Source organism: Alnus glutinosa, chromosome 9 (genome assembly GCF_958979055.1).
Source record: "Alnus glutinosa chromosome 9, dhAlnGlut1.1, whole genome shotgun sequence".
Lineage (NCBI taxonomy): Eukaryota > Viridiplantae > Streptophyta > Magnoliopsida > Fagales > Betulaceae > Alnus > Alnus glutinosa.
The window spans coordinates 432,309-449,399 of NC_084894.1; the positions used below are offsets into that span (position 1 = coordinate 432,309).

A 17,091-nucleotide genomic window follows, 5' to 3' on the forward strand; every position below is an offset into this window, starting at 1 on the left:
AAATTTCTAATGCCAAGCCCCCCATTCGAAATTGGAATACAAACCTTCTCCCAACTCACCAAATGGTATTTAAATTCTTCACCCATTCCACCCCAAAGAAAATCACGTTGTAACTTCTCAATGCGCGAAGCAACACTCACCGGAATAGGGAACAGAGACATGTAGTACGTAGGTAAGTTAGAGAGCGTACTCTTGATAAGGGTCACTCTCCCTCCCTTAGAGAGATATAACCTTTTCCAACTAGCCAACCGTTTTTCAACCTTCTCAATAACTCCATCCCAAATACGAGTAGACTTGTAAGAAGCCCCCAATGGAAGACCCAGATACATCACTGGCAAATAAGCAACTTCACACTCTAAAATGTTGGCTAACCTTCCCACTTGAGCAACATTCCCCACTGGAATAATACTAGATTTGGCCAAGTTAACCTTTAGACCCGAAACAGCCTCAAATAAGAGCAAGAGACTTCGCAAACACCGAAGCTTGGAAGAGCTAGCATCACAGAAAATCAACGTGTCATCAGCGAACAAAAGGTGGGAAAAAGAAGCATCGCCCACTCTGAAACCATCCAACACACCCCCACTCACCGCCGCAGTAATCATACGACTCAGCGCCTCCATAACAAACACAAACAAAAGGGGAGACAAAGGATCTCCTTGCCTCAAGCCTCGAGAGCTACTGAAAAAGTCGTTTGGCGAGCCGTTAACTAGCACCGAAAACTTTGCAGAAGAAATGCAACGAGCTATCCACGAACACCATTTACCCCCAAAGCCACATCTCCTCAACATATACAATAGAAAATCCCAATTAACGTGATTATAAGCTTTTTCTAAATCCATTTTGCAAACGACTCCCGGCTCCCTTGATTTAATACGACTATCAAGGCATTCATTCGCAATAAGGATTGGATTAAGAATCTGCCTCCCTTTGATGAAAGCACTCTGGGATTTGGAGATAACCTTGACCATTACCGTCTTCAATCTGTTAGCCAAAACTTTAGCAATAATCTTGTAAATACCTCCTACAAGGCTTATGGGCCGGAAGTCTTTGAGAGACATAGCTCCTGGAGTCTTAGGAATAAGAGCAATAAAAGAAGCATTCAAACTCTTCTCAAATACTTCTCTAGCATGAAATTTAGAAAAAACCTCCATAATGTCCAAGCGCAAAACCTCCCAACAAGCTTGGAAAAAAGCCATAGTGAAGCCATCCGGACCCGGCGTTTTGTCGCCATTAAAAGCAAACACTACCTTCCTAACTTCCTCCTCCTCAAAGGCTCTCTCCAACCACCTTGCTTCTGACTCTAAAATAGCATCAAAGGAAAGATCATCCAACCGAGGCCTCCAACTGTGCTTCTCAGAGAAGAGATCTTGATAGAACTGAACCACATGCTCACCTATCTCAGCCGGATTAGAAGAAATGGAATCTCCAATCAATAAGGAATCAATAGAGTTGTACCTTCTGTTTGAATTGGCTATAGAATGGAAGAATTTTGTGCATTTATCTCCTTCTTTCAACCACGTCACCCTGGACTTTTGCCTCCAGCAGACCTCCTCCAACAGTGAGCATCTCTCTATCTCACTGACAATCTCCAGCTTCTTTAGAATTTCCCCCTCAACCAAAGCCCTACTACCTTCCACTGTATCAAACACCTGAAGCTCCTCAAGAAGCTTTCTCTTGTTCCTCTCCACATTACCAAAGGCCTCTACATTCCAAGTCTTCAAATTAGATTTGAGGGCCTTTAGTTTGCATGCAAACACAAAGCTAGGAGGGCCATGAAAAGAGTATGAATCCACCATTGTTTCACCAACCCCACAAATCCATCCACCTTGAGCCACATATTCTCAAACTTAAACGGCCTACTTCTTATAGAAGAGTGAGCACAATCGAGGAGAATAGGAAAATGGTCAGAGTAAAGGCGGGGAAGCCTCTTCTGAGACGCCTCAGGAAATCTATCTTCCCAATCAGGGGAAACAAGAAAATGATCAATTCTGAACCAAACAAGAGGATCACAAGAAATCGACCACGTACAAGAACCTCCAACGAGCGGAAAATCCATAAGACCCTGTTCAAAGATAAAATCACAAAAGTCCCTCATGGCAGACACACTACCATCTCCAGATCTTTCGCAAGGGAACCTAGTAATATTGAAATCTTCCCCTATACACAAAGGCAAACTCCACCAACTAAGGATCCCAGCCTCCCAAAGACCCCTCCGATCAATCCTGAAATTCGGACCATACACACCCGCAAAACCCCACTCAAAATGATGAGCAACATTCTTAAAGGAAACTGCAAGCGTGAAAACCCCCATGCACACATCCACCTTTTCCACCACCCTCTTATCCCACAAGATAAGGATACCCCCTGAAACCCCACTAGCATCCAAACAACACCAATCCACATAATTACACCCCCAAAGACTACGCACAAATTTTCTAGAAGGATCTTTAACTTTTGTTTCTTGGAGGCAAATAATATCCACCTTCCAATCTCTGAGCAAATTGCAAATCCTTAAGCGTTTACGCCTATTATTCGGCCCCCTTACATTCCAAGAAAGAATCTTAGGCTTCATGGCACTACTACTAGCCCCCTTGCCCTCCTTTTACCGCGAATCAATCCAGAACCTTTAGCATCATAGTTTATAGAGCTCTCCAAATTCTTAATCTCCCTCTTACCCTTCGTGCATCCGTTTCCCATGCGACGCTCCTCTTCTATACAAGTCAAAAAAGCTAACAATTGCAATTTATGCCCCACGAACGTCATCCCTATAATGGGATAAATCTCGTTAGCACGCTGCATCACCCACTCTGAATACCCCAAACCTCCCAAGGCTGGAGAGTAAGCATTGAGAGGAGAACCCACATCTTCTGCCCTCTCCCCCTCCTTGAACTCCACCAAACCAGCACCCCCGGGAGTAAGGCTTCTGGAGGCCTCACCCATCAATCCAACCTGCAGACCAGAGGACTCTGGGTCCACTACTGGCCCCCCCAACCACTCACAACCCTCCCATCCAGCACTGTCAATGCATGGAACAATCGCCATTTCCACCAACGGTTGATGCCAAAACTCATTCCCTGCCATCTCCCGGGGCACATTCAAAAAATTGACACTTCTTAACTGAGAAAGTGCCGAATCCTTCACCCTAACTAGACCTCCCTCTAAACACAAGACAGGGAGTTCACTACTGTTCAACTGCTCCTGCTCCAATAATATTTTTTCCCCAGCTGCACCGGACCCTACTATCAGCTCCCCCTCCCTCCGCTGACCCGGTTTCTCCAGCTGCACCGCCTCTACCTCCACCTGCAACTCAGAGCTACTATGGGGCGAGAAGCACCTTTCCAGGAGCCTAGACTGTCCTTGGAGTTGATCGGCAACTAACCCGGAGGAGTTGGAGAGCCGGCGACTAGGCTCTGAGGACTATTCTGAGAAATATTCCCCCGTGCGGCTGAAACTGAGCCTAACGGAACCAGCGCAGTTGGAGCCCTCACCAGCGAACGAGGCTGGTCGTCCAAAGACGAGATGCCGGCGACTTGTCCCAGAGACGGAGCCCACGTTGAGGAAGAGGCACCTGGCGTGAAGTTCCCGGTGTCCATGCCCGGAAGTGTATCAGCCCGATGAAGAGGCAATGAACCCGCAGGGGCCCAAGGGGGGCGGGAGCCTGGACCCTCCTTAGCCCTAAACTCCATAGGCTGGTCCGGACAATCCAAGATGCCTCTTCATTTAGAGACCCTGGCTGACTTGGATAAGGCTATAATTTTCAATCTGGGCTTGGATTTGGATTTGGGCCGAGCCACTTTGAAGCCCACCGCCCGGGCCCTAGATGAAGATGCACGACCCAGACCACCACCATCAACCATGGCCAAACCCTTCAGACAAAAATCAATTTCCTTTTGCATCCTTTCTAACGACTCTCTGAAGGCACCCACATCGAGGCTTTCACCAGAATGGCTGTTGCGTGCTGTAGGGAGAAACGTAGCTTCAGCTGCACCATGCCTAGTGTCAGACGACCTTCCCAACGCAACAGAGAGTCCGGCTTGAGCCGAAGTCAGGGCCGAATCCGGATCCGGAACTTTCTCACCCGCAGCTAATTCTCTCCTCGCCAGGACCTTCGTGACCGTCTGCATGGGCAAACGTTGCCGAGTCACAGGAATCCAAGCACGGGTATTCTTCTCCTCAGTACAGAACTGCTTCGCCGGAAAAGACTCCATGGTGTGATAGTCCTTCGCCAGACAAAAAGCATCACTCTTCGCTGGATTATGGGAATACTTATTCCCCTCCGAGCATTCTCTTACCCATCTCGGCACTCTAGCTACAGGGCCGGTAAAATCTCCAAAAGGCGCATCCAGCGACAATGTTGTCTTGGCCAACACCTCTGCATAGCTTCTCCTCCCTCTTGGGTTCACGGGGGGCTCCGGATCAAACTCCCTGGCTCTGGAACCAGCTCTGAAATAATCAGATACCAGGCGTAATTCCTCTCGAAAGCACTTCCAACCTTTGCCGGCTCTTCCCTCCGGAATGAAGATCGAGTCCTTCCTCCGATCACCATTAAATTCTTCTATAACCATGAATCCACCATGTCTGTTAAAATGCCTCTGTGCAATGATCCGCGGGAATCCATGCCGAGATTGATCCCAAAACACCCGAGAGTCTGCCACGCAAACCAAAGACTTGAAAGTATTTAGTAACCAGGCTAACTCGGTTCTATCCAACACGATCAACCTGTTTCTACCCTTACAACTCTCCCTGATTCGAACCCCTGATTCCCCTCCTACTACCACCAATTCAAACTCTTTAGCTTCCACCGACCAACAACTCGAGAACCCCATTTTAACAAGTACTTGGTAGGGCTATATTCCATGGAATAGCTATTCCCATTGGAATGGCTATCCCCTTACGAAGAGGAATACCTATTCCTCTAAAAAATGAGAGGAATAGTTATTCCTTAGGGTAAAGACGACATTTTAAAAAAAAAAAAAAAAAAAAAAACTCATTTTTTATTTTCTTTCAAATCTTTTTTTATATATATATAAAAAAAAAAAAAGAAAAAAAAAAGAAAAAGAAAAAGGAGTAAATCTAAACCCCAAAGTGGTTGGCCGACCGCCACTGTGGAGGGCCAGGGGTGGTCGCACCACCCCTGGAATGCCTAGGGGGGACCACTAAGGCGTTCCGGGGGGGGGGGGGGGGGGGGGGGGGGTGACCACTCCCGAAGCAAGTGGGGGTGGCCTTGGTCCATCAGGGGTGGCCGGCCAGCCCCATAGTCCATCGAGGGTGGCCGCGGCCACCCCCGATTCTCATCAGGTGTGGCCGGCCACCCCCGATGGGCTTCGGGGATGGCCCCTGGAGGCCACTCGGAGGTGGCTGCGGCCACCTTCGATTCAACGGTGGGTGGCCGGCCCGGCCACCCCAATGGGTGGTCGGCCACCCATCAATTTATTTCAAAAAAATTTTGTTTTTTTTGTTTTTTTTTTTTTTTAATTTTATTTTTTAAAAAAATAATAATAATATAATGTAAGGTTTTTTTAGTATTTTTTTTTTGAACTCCGATTGTAAGTTATTACCAAACAAAAGAATAAGAATAGCCATTCCATTCCGCCACCTTTTATTCCCAGAAATAGCTATTCATTTTCCTAATGGAATGGTCATTCAGCAAACCAAACGAGGCCTATGTTTCCGTTAAACTAGTAAAGCCTAATGGACAACTATATCATAATCAGATTATCAAACACTTTAAATCTGATCTAAGTGAGATTGAGTTATTAGATTGGACACTTTAAAAACTCGTCTAAATCTAATTGCAAATTATCTACATTTTCCTAAATTAAAGTCTATTTACTTAACCCCAGCCTAAAGGATGCCAGCCTAATGTCCAGCCTTCATGTAAGCCTACAGCCATAAATAGGCTATGCTTTTAATTAGCTAATAATAGCCATATAAAAGAATTTCTCTTCTCTCAATGGGCATCAATGTTTCATGAGAAGATGGAGAAGCAAACAAAGTATTTCATGCGGTTGATGACCCACAATAGCCAACAGGTAGCCCACATGGCACTTACACACAGGTTCGAATCCCATGGGATTTTGTGAGTTAAATTACGAAGCCAAAAAAGAAAAGAAAAGAATCAATCAGCTCGATTTTTTCCCATTCAAAGACTTTCTACAGTTTTAATATTGCAAAAGACTCACCTCTCTCTCTACCTAAAAAATGGACCAAATCTCTCTCTCTCTCTCTCTCTCTCTCTCTCTCACACACACACACACAGAGGCACATTAGCCTGGCCATCCAGAAATGACATTATAAGCGGACCCATAGGGGGCCAAGAAAAAAATTTAGCAGAACACAGCATCTATAATCAAATAAGAAAATAGAGGCCCAGCATAGAGAATACATAAACCTGGAAGTTTGTAACCAGGATTATTGGAAGAACGCTTTAATACTCTTTCAATATCACCACTTGAAAGTGACCGGATATGCCTAGAAACAGATAGGAAAAGGAATATCAATTCAACATGCATTGCAGTAAAAACTATCAGCACACCAAAAGAAGCACTATAAAAATAGGACCAATAAACAAAATAAGGTGTGAACTTAACATACTTTGCGGATATTATAACATGTACAAAGATTGCCTCTTCAGTAGCAGCAAAGATGAACTCAACAGCAGGTTGCCCTCTCCTGCAGAAGCACCAATCACGCATCAGTCAAAAATCAAAAAGTCCAACCTGATTCTACCAAAGTTGCCTAATACAGCCACAACCACTGACACAAGCAAAGCTAGTTCTCACATACGCATGTAAACACGAGGAGAACAAGAAAGAAAGAAAGTCCAACAAAATAACTCATTTCTGCTTAAGTATCATTTTCATAAACAAAACCTAACGTATAAAAACAAGTGTTTCTGTATGTCCATCTAGAGGGGAAGCCCATCCGCACAGAATCTCATGCAATCGATGAACTTTACATTTTAAAATCCTCTGCAGTCATGCTAGCACAAATTTCCTCATAAATCAAGCTAGCAAGTTTGGTAACTCATCAGAGATCAAGGTAACTAAATATACATTGATACCAACAAAAAACAAATCATGGATATTCTCATGATTTAATATTTTGCATGAATAAACCAAGTTATATATCAGAGTCAAAATAAAGCCCAGACGTGAATAGATTCGCTACTAATAGCAAAACTGACTAGAAAACAAATGAGACAAGAAATTTCATACATTTGCAATAATTTAAGACAAATATTATCACATTTCCAGATTTCAAGAAAACAGATTTTAGCTATCTACACATTTTCAAGTATAAATAAGATATGGAAAACTTGCAAGGTTAACTCCTCTTTGTCTTGCAATTAAAATAATGGAGTAATAACCCTAAGAAAGCTTTGAAGAGTTCTTGAGTGCCATGTAGCAGTTATTATCTAAATGAAAAGAACTTTACAGAATTTCATAGTCATCAGCTCTGATGATGATTACTAGCACTTCTACAGATGGGGCTCTGCAAAGGCCCTCTTATTTCCATAATCTGATTCTAGGACTTTAAATAATGTGATTGGCAAAATATGCCCTTATTAATCTAAATTCTCTCACATATCAACACAAGACAATGTCTGAGAATGTTGGTCTGAATCTATTCTTTCCCACATTTGCAAATCACCAGGACGCAAAGTCTCTCAATCATCACCATTATTTACTAGGTTTACAGTTGCATCTAAATAAGAGTTAGTACATTTCCCAGACGACCAAATTGTATGCCTTCTTATCCTCTATAGTAAAACCAATAGAGACATCATATTATCACCATATTTGAAATTTAAACCAAAAAAAACCCACCAAGTACAATGTAGCATAAATCATCAACATATGTAGCTGACATAAAATAGCTGGAATTAAAGCTTTGTTGAGTTCAGTTTGAGTAGCGACAAGAAGAAGAAAACACAAATCACTTATAATAGTGAGGTCATTTTTTATCACCATTGTCATTGCTACTGCTACTACTACTTTTTATCAACATATGCTTGTGACAAACCTGAAAATTTCCTCGCTTTGAGATGGATAATACCTTGAAAATACATCTCCAAATCGCATGTAGGAGAGTCCAATAAGTGATCTGCCAATTCCAATAAGATTATGTCAAGTTATGAACATGACAAAGTTCCATACTTAGAGTTTTGGAGAATGGATGATTAGTGACCTTTCTATACGATTCCTTAAAGCCTGTGAAAGGGCAGCGGCAACTTCTTCTGAGTCCCCAGGAGCCAACCAGATTCCAGATGCAATTACTTTACGAAACACATAATAAAATAAAGCATTAGTAGTATAATCATAGTGGTTGATTGGTGTTGTAAGTGTAAGAGTAGTAAGACCGTTGATCATCTTTTACTTCATTGTGAGGTTGTTAGCACCTTATGGAATACTGTTTTCAGTCGTGTTGGACTAGCTTGGGTTATGCCTAAATGAGCGGTAGACCTATTCGCATGTTGTCTTCAAGGTCCAGCAATGTGAAAGATGGTTTCGTCCTGCCTAATGTGGTGTCTTTGGAGAGAGAAATTATCGAAATTTTGAAAACTGCAAGAGGTTTTTCTTCAATACTTTTTACCATTGGACACTTGCCTTTGACATCTTTTATATATCTAGCTTTCATGATTTTCTTTATTTTTTTTCTTTTACCGATTAGTTTTGCATCTCTTATATACTTCTTGTATGCCTGGGTAGGGCCTTTGCACTTTTTTAATAAATTTCCGTTTACATATAAAAATAGAGCAAAATGCAAACCGAGCTAGACATAGAAGTAATAAATTGATAAAACCAAAAAATAACATTCATAATCTACCATATCCATGATTTAAATAAAGCAACAGGAACTAAAAGAAAAATTCAGGAACACATGATACCTCTTAATCTGGAGACTGCACTTTGAGCAGTCTCAATAACAGATGAATGACGCCCGGGAAGAAAAAGCCAGAGTTTGATTTTCTCATCTGAGCATGTAGAATAGGTATGCAGCAGTTAGACGACCAAAGATGATCAGGTACATTATAAATAATACATGGTAACAGGATAGTGCGGAATCTCCTACCAGGATTGTGCAGACCCTGAGATGGATCCCAGGGTCCAACAAAGGAATTGGTCCATGTGCTAAAAAATCCTTCCTTTTGCAACTGTAGATGCGATGAAAGCACCAACCATGTAGCAGTATCTTTCTGCTCTACTTTCAAACTGTTCAATATAAAAAGAAATCTTACTAAGGCACTGCTCACCACATGTAACTAAACTACTTTTCTGCTTATCTACATCAACTTGCATAAAAAGAGAGGGAAAGAAACCTGCCATAAATCCCAACCTTTTATCAGGTAGAGGGTTTAGATCGGATTCATGGGGTAGAAACTGGAACCATGATATCTGATGAAGACCTCCCTGTAGAAATGGTCAATGATGTAAAATTGATATACCCATACAAAAATTGTCAATGATTGCAAAAAAAAAACTAGTTCAAAAGCAGCTAAAAAACAATCAATATGTTATAAGATAACTTTGAATTGAAAATTGACTAAATTGGATTCTGATGCCTTCCTCATGGTGGGCTATTACATAAATAGGGAATTTCCCATCCATGCCTGAGAGCTACAAATGGAAAAGGATTATTTAGCCTTGGTCAAGGGTATATTTATAGTTGCTAAATTACTTATCAAAAAAAAATGAATAATGATTCAATGCCACCTAAATATACAACTTTTCACCACCTTGCATATGTGGCAAGGTGGTCCCCCACTACTTTTTGAGTTTTTTTATTTTTTAAAAATAAATTAAAGTGGGGGATCACCTTGCCACATAGACAAGGTGGTGAAAAGTTGTATATTTAGGTGGTAGTGAATCATTGCTCAAAAAAAATATATATTTATAGTTGCTAAATTAAAAGAAGAGATTTAAGGGAGGAATCGTGTCCACGCCAAAACAGGTAAGCTTTCCTTGTGAGTCCATGTCCATGGTTCGTAGTGGGTGGCTGAGCTGGATAAGACTTAACGATATAAAAGATGACAAACACAAATAAAATATACAAAGACTAGATAATACGGTGAGAACCAAGCCACGAAACAAAAATTTAAGTTGCCAAATTATCATGAACATAATAAACTCATTGATAAGGACCCATTCTACAAACTCTGCCCCAAACATAAACATCACTTTGCTTTTGAACAATGATATCATCTGATTTGTGTAATCACATGTAACAGAAATCTGATAGAACAAGTGAATTTGGTCTGAGTGATCCATTAATCTTTCGTTCGCAAACTTTTTTTTTGCAGCAGGAGTAGAGTGTGCACAGAGGCCAAGCTTTTATTTTAGTGCAATAAACTGGAACGGCTGTGTTAAGCATCTCAATGCTGAAGATTTGATCTTGTTCTGGCTGAGACAGAGAGATGAGAGGGGAGAGCCCTGAACAGAAAGGAGAGGGGAGTCCTCAAAACTACCACTGGGGTACACAAAAGAGGTCTGGTCCAGATCGACCCTTGTTCTGGGTGCTTCAACGCCACCAGTTGAAACTACCATAGCGGAAAGGAGGCAAATCTGTCTATTGCATACAGAAGACCAATCAGAACAGAAGGCAATGAATATTGTCTTAGTTAGATCGGGTTCTTCCTGAGTTTCCGCATTAGATTAGGAATTGGAGGCGGTTTGAAGCCCTAGAATAGTAAGAACTAGCATTATTATTGAGACTTAAACTCGTAGGGAAGAAAATAGATTTATGAATGGAATTGTAGCTTCTGCGGCTACGAGAAATCTCCAGACCCCGGCTATGGAAAAGGATATGTTATTGTCCAAGCCTTAGCCATTGCTTCAGCTGGATCAATGGGATACCAATCTCAACTTCCTAGGTATGCATGCCCTGGTCAGAAACTGAAGCTGCTTTTTCTCTTTCACTACGCCAATCCTGCGAACGTTCGCCCAAACGCATACAGTTGATTTCACAGGTACCACGGGACAACACCCATTGCCGTCGGATTTGCCTTGTAGTAGCAGTCCTTTTTTTTTTTTTGATAAGTCCTTGTAGAAGCAGTCCTTACATATCATATTAATTCACTCCAATTTTTTGCTGGTCACACAAACTTTGGTGGTTCACCTGGGGATTTACCAATAAATTCCCCACAACTACTCACAGCATCGATTCAATTATCACAAGTTTAGAAAAGAATACCAGCAACTTCAAATGTCCACTGCACTTGTATATTTCATGATGGCATTCGGCAGTTATTTCAGACCAGTATGTGATGTATTTTAAAGTTAAGGCAGAATAGTTGGAGGTGAAATGGAACTGGTCCTGTTGGGGAGGTCCCACTGGTAAATAGAGGTCGTGGAAAGGTGGCAACAATAGTTCTGGCACATGGTCTGAGCATAGGCGATATCAGCAGTAGTCCAGTGTGAGTGGTGGCAGCAATGTGCGGCTTGTTGCTGTGGTAGGGAAGAGCATCATAGATGTGGTGTGATGAGAATGGAAAACACACACCAAAAGAATTCTAATCACTGTCTCGGATTCCAACAACATGGCTCAGGTTTGCAGTTCAGTATGCTGTTCAGAATAGCCAGTAATTTCCAACCATAATTATTTTTCTTTTTCTTGACAAGTAAGAAACATATCGCAACTCACAAGCACCAGAGGGTGCACAACCCAAATAGAAAGGGAGTGAACGAATGGGCACACCTAAAGAAAGAGAACAAATAAAAGTAGTCTAGAAACTTTTCAGATAGAGCACTTTTAAACTTAAATCCAATTTACTTCCCATCCACACTGGAAACTTTGCACCATCCAAGCTTAACAGTCTTTCAACAAGCAAATATTCCAGAAAACAACGATGTCACTAGCATAGCCCTACTAACAGGCACCGTAGTCTGTAGGCCTACCACAAACTATAATACCCAATACCAATTCGTGAACCAAATTACAACACAAGCAGAGCAATTAAAATAAGTGTAAAAAACAAATTAAGGCAAATAAAAGAACATGATACTGCAAATGAAAAAAAAAAAAATCCACTACATAATTTTATTAGGAACATACAATTTTGAAAACGTTGGTCCACATCGCCGCTACAAGCTGAAGCTCCGTCACTGCACTCCCACGCTCATGCTACGGACACGCACATGAGAGCCTCAAGCATTCCCAGCCTACAGACAGAGAGGAGAGAGCTCGCAACTAACAAGATTTTCAGTTTAATTTTCTTTCTCTTCGAGCAACAAATCGAAGCTAGCAGAAGTGGAATCCCGAATTCAAAAACCCTAGTAACCAACAGTTAGGTCGCGGGGAAATTGTACGGAGGATAAACAGTATTATGAGACTTCGAACCTACAGGGACGTGGGAGGTGAATTCGGAGGCTTAGGCGCCGTAAAGATTCTTCCGATTTTTCTTCTCCGATCCCCCCGATTTCAGGGGAAACAAACACAGAGATAGAGACAGAGCGGGTTTTGTTAATTGTAATAATTAAGCTGAAGAGTAAGAGAGTCGGTTGGGAATATAATTGACCCGGACCCGATTGTGTTTTGCGCCGAAACTGTAACTAATTTGGATAGTAGAAGTGTACAAACGGAGCAGGTACAATCGTTTTAAAGTTACTAACCGCATAACAATATGATCGGTTATAAATGACCGCTAATAGCCGAGGCAGAGGAGATTAGCAACTATATGATTTGAAAAAAACGGTTAATAACTGCTAACCGCATATATATAATTTTGGATTTGTAATATTTGAGTTTTGGATTTGTTTGTATTTAAATTTGAATTTGTTATTATTTTAGATTTTGGATTTAAAACCTGCACTAAAATCGGCCCAAAAGTGGCCAAAACCGGTTCAAAATCGGCCCAAAACCCAAATTGAAAAGCGGTTATACAACCGCAGGTTATCTACTCAATAATCGTTCACCGATGGTTATAAAAATAACTATATCTGCTTATGTGGTTAGTGGTTTTAGCCAATAACCGACGGTTATGAATAAATACAACCATTTTAATATATATATATATATATATATATATATATATATATAAAATTTGCGTAAATATTTCAAGAATGACATAAATTAACTAAAAACTAGTTTTTAGGATTAACTACAAAATAATATGTGTTCTTAAAGCATGTAAGCACATGTTTTTTTATTAATACTATTAAAAAAGCACATAACAAACACGTACTATAAAAAAAATGTGTTATTCTCACATGTTTAGGAACACTTATCACTTTATTAGACTAATTTATAGCTAATTATTACATACGAGTTCGTAGTTAATATGACTTGTGGGTTTATCTCATGACCTTCATTTGGACTGGATTACTATAGAATAATATTACCATTATCAATAGAGCATTTAATTGCCTTAACATTTCTTAATCTAATTACGCGAATTTTGTTGCCTTAACATTCACTAGATGTTGCCTATTTCCAATTCCTTCTTGGGTTTATGCCCTTCCGGCCATCTCCATGACGCCTGATTTGAATAACTGCAACTAAGTACTGGATGAGTGGATGGAGCAATTCTAATTCTGCTCATTTAATTAAATAGATCATATTTAATTTTTTAGTTTTAACTCATTAATTTTGTATTGGGCTCAAAACCTTTTAACTTGACTGCAATCATGATTGTGGTCAAATTTATAAGCTTATACAACTTTAGGTATGTGAAAAATTGTATCAGCCTTCCATCTTTTACCAAGCTTCGAGTAAGTATAGTTTTCATAGTAGCTGGTGGATGTGCCCATTGAAGATGGACTCGTTACTATGTGGACTTCAAGAGATTTTTTTAAAATGAATATATAAATTCTCTCTATTCAAAGCGGTAAAAGTGAGGAATGGAAGATTACAAGAGACTAACAAATAAATTAGATTGTGCTAAGTTCTAATTAACCATGAAAGAGTTGAGAATTTGTCAAATAAATGATTCAACATAATGGAAGAACTGGAGCTGCCATAAAAGGCGGTAAGCTTAAACAGAATTCTATAAACGAAATAATCTACAGAAGAGCAATAATAGAAAGGGACACGACGTCTTGAGATCTTTCAACCCTATCCGGACCCCCAATAGAGAGAGGGGACACGAACAGGGGATGACCCTCAAAATACCTTTTAACCCTAGCTAAATCCCTACCATATATGTAACAAACACTCAAAATACCTTTTAACCCTAGCTAAATCCCTACTATATATGTAACAAACACGACCATCAATAATCAGTTGAGGGAGGGCAGCACTCAAGAGAGAAAGAAGGTGGCAAGCACAAAAGAGTTTCTGCCACAATGATAAACCATACACACCAAGGGAGGCAACTAACCACAAAAAAACACGAACAAACAATTCAAGGAAATAAATAATCAACAAAAAAACCCATGGAACAATAGAACCGGCAGATCACGAAGCGAGGGCCACGCCTGTTGGTTGAGTGGAAGAGCGGTTGGCGGCAGCAGAAAGCTAAGGCACTAGTGAGCACGGTTGAGTGGCATGTGGCATGCTGGGTCCGTCGAAGGAAGGTATTTCGAGCTTTGAGAAATCCAATATGAAAACTTGGACAAATCCAACTACAACACAGTGGACACGGCGGATGGCGTAGTGGAGAATGTGGATGGCGCGATGGAGAGGGTTTTTGGCGCTACTGTTTGGGGAAGAAAAGAGGCCAAAACACCACAAACGAAAACACAAGAGAAAAATATGAAGAATAAGAGGATAAGGATGAGAAGGGAGGAGGGGAAAAAAACTCTACTAGCTAGAGAGATGTGGGAGCTTCTCTAGAAGCTTGGACAATTAAAACTCAATAAAACATACTGTTCCTTATGTTGACTCAAATAGGATTCTTTCTACTTCAATCGGAGAGAAGTCATTTAATAGTTAAAATTTAATATTATTATGTCTAACGGTATAAATGATGTCATGTGATAAATAATTTAGAATTATAATTTAATATTATTGTATCTAACGATATAGATGTTATTATGTGATAAATATGTTAGCATACATTTCAAAAAATTTAAATGATACGGCATCGTTTACACCGTTAGATATAACAACATTAAATCTTAAATATGAAATAGAGAGAATTCTTGTCCTTGTAAATGTGTCCTCAATGGGGAAAGTAACAATGGCTTGTGTTAGCACGAGCATTATATTGGCACGTTTGGTAATACTTATTAGAACAACTTTTATATTTACAAAATACAAAATACTTATAAATTACTTTCATATTTATATTACATCGCAACTACAAAGTAAATTATATACAAATATCATATAAAAAGGTTTTAGGGCTTGTTTAATAATGCTCACTAGTTTTTTTTTTTTTTTTTTTTTAAAGCATAAAAGCAATAGTAATGCTAAAAATTATATTCTTATCACATAATTATCTTACATAAATTAATGATCAATTTTTTTGGATCAATTATTGGTAAAAGATAACATTAATAAAAAAAACAAAAAATAAATTCTCACAAAAAAAAAAAAAAACACTTTAAAAACAAATTTTAACTTTATTTCGCATCAAACATTTTTTTTTTCAGCTAAAAAGCGCGCCAAAATTCCCGCCAAAAGATCATTTTGAAACGAGCCCACCGCGCGCGCCTTGTGCAAATTTCCTCATGTTTACCACTTTTCCGCAACGCGAAATTTGTGGAAAGCCGAACAGGGATCACTTTGCATATATACTTTGAGTAAGGTGCTGCTGGTCCTAAACCCTAACAAAGGTCTCTTGGTGTTCTTCCTGTTCTCTGCGTATGCAAATTAGCTTGTAAGTCTCCGATGGCGTCCATGAGCGCTCAAAGAGCCTCTTCATCTTCAACACCTCGATGGATATACGATGTTTTTCTCAGTTTCTACGGCCAAGACACCCGCAATAGCTTTACGGACCATCTATATGCTGCTTTGATACAGAAGGACATTATCGCGTTTAGAGACGATGAAAAACTCGAGCCAGGAAAATATGTTTCTGAAGAGCTCTTGATAGCAATAGAAGCATCCATCTGCGCGGTCGTTATTATCTCAGAAAACTATGCTTCCTCTAAATGGTGCTTGAATGAACTTGCCAAGATTGTCGAACGCAGGAGAGAGACAGGGCTGGAAGTTTTTCCCGTTTTCTACCATGTGGATCCCTCTGACGTGCGAGAGCAGAAGAAGAGTTTTGCAAAAGCTTTTGCTAGACATAGAGAGGACCCCGAGGTTGACGAAGCGAAGATGATGACGTGGAGAGATGCTTTGAGAGATGTGGATAATACCGTCGGATGGCATGCACATGATAGGTAACCTTTAGTCCTTTCTTCTTTCACCGAGATCGATCATAGATGAGTTGGAAGCCTAGCTATCAGTTTTGTTGCAATTATTAGTGATGACTGTCACTGTCTCATCAAAATTGTCTTCCCATCTTCTTTACAGGTACGAGTCAGAAATTGTCAATGAAATCGTTGAAACCATACTTTTAAAATTGCCTCCTCGGGTTTCACTTGTTTCCGAGGGTCTGGTTGAAATTGAATATTGTCTGGAGGAAGTCGTGAAGAGCTTGGATCCTCAGCTATCGCGCGCCTGCACCGGAGGCATGGTCCAGATGCCTCCGGTTAATTCCCAGGACTTCTATTTCCCTCAGGTACGCGTCGATTTCACGGCCTTACCCAGAATTCCTTCTCTCGTTCCTTACCGAGTTGGAGCCGTTAGTTTCTTGGCTGACCCTGAAACCGATGAGGTTTTCGCGAAGATCAGATTTGTTCTAGTGGGAAACACTAAGGTTGGTTTTGACGATGATGGGGTTCTCGGGGCTAATGAGTCTGAGAATCCAGAGAAACCTGATTGGTTCGCCAAGACATTGCCGAATCTGACATATATACATACTGGACATTGACCGAATCTTACATATATATTGATCGAATCTGACATATATACATATTGTGGGAATCACATTCTTTTGTTTGTTAATTTGAAATCATTTGTCTGTTGTTTTAGATGTCGTCGAATTGGACATCCTCGGGAAATGGTAGTGAAGAGTTTCGGGAATGCTATTGTGGTATGAGAACATATTTGAAGACTTCAAGGACGGATAAAAATCCGGGAAGACGATATTTTGGATGTGCT

At 40.5% G+C, this 17,091-nt stretch overlaps 2 protein-coding genes across 2 annotated transcripts in view; one reads left to right on the plus strand and one right to left on the minus strand.

Moving 5' to 3' along the window:
- LOC133877389 (mediator of RNA polymerase II transcription subunit 13) overlaps window positions 1–12,478 on the minus strand; it is a 37,616-nt gene extending 25,138 nt beyond the window's left edge. The window contains exons 1-8 of the mRNA XM_062315667.1: window positions 12,055–12,478; window positions 9,340–9,413; window positions 9,076–9,215; window positions 8,891–8,977; window positions 8,191–8,278; window positions 8,026–8,106; window positions 6,595–6,672; window positions 6,392–6,471 (exon numbers count right to left, since the gene is read on the minus strand). Of these exons, the coding sequence (XP_062171651.1) occupies window positions 6,392–6,471; window positions 6,595–6,672; window positions 8,026–8,106; window positions 8,191–8,278; window positions 8,891–8,977; window positions 9,076–9,215; window positions 9,340–9,413; window positions 12,055–12,078 (652 nt within the window). The 5' untranslated portion in view covers window positions 12,079–12,478. The remainder of the gene's footprint in view (window positions 1–6,391; window positions 6,472–6,594; window positions 6,673–8,025; window positions 8,107–8,190; window positions 8,279–8,890; window positions 8,978–9,075; window positions 9,216–9,339; window positions 9,414–12,054) is intronic.
- A 3,293-nt stretch (window positions 12,479–15,771) lies between these two features.
- Window positions 15,772–16,272, plus strand: LOC133877619 (toll/interleukin-1 receptor-like protein). The gene has a single exon (XM_062316004.1). It carries the CDS (start codon window positions 15,772–15,774, stop codon window positions 16,270–16,272), a length of 501 nt encoding a protein of 166 aa, XP_062171988.1.
- The last annotated feature ends 819 nt before the right edge of the window (window positions 16,273–17,091 follow it).

What these genes read in the sequence shown, in the direction of transcription:
- LOC133877619 (XM_062316004.1), top strand. Translation starts at nt 15,772, where the DNA reads ATGGCGTCCATGAGCGCTCAAAGAGCCTCTTCATCTTCAACACCTCGA.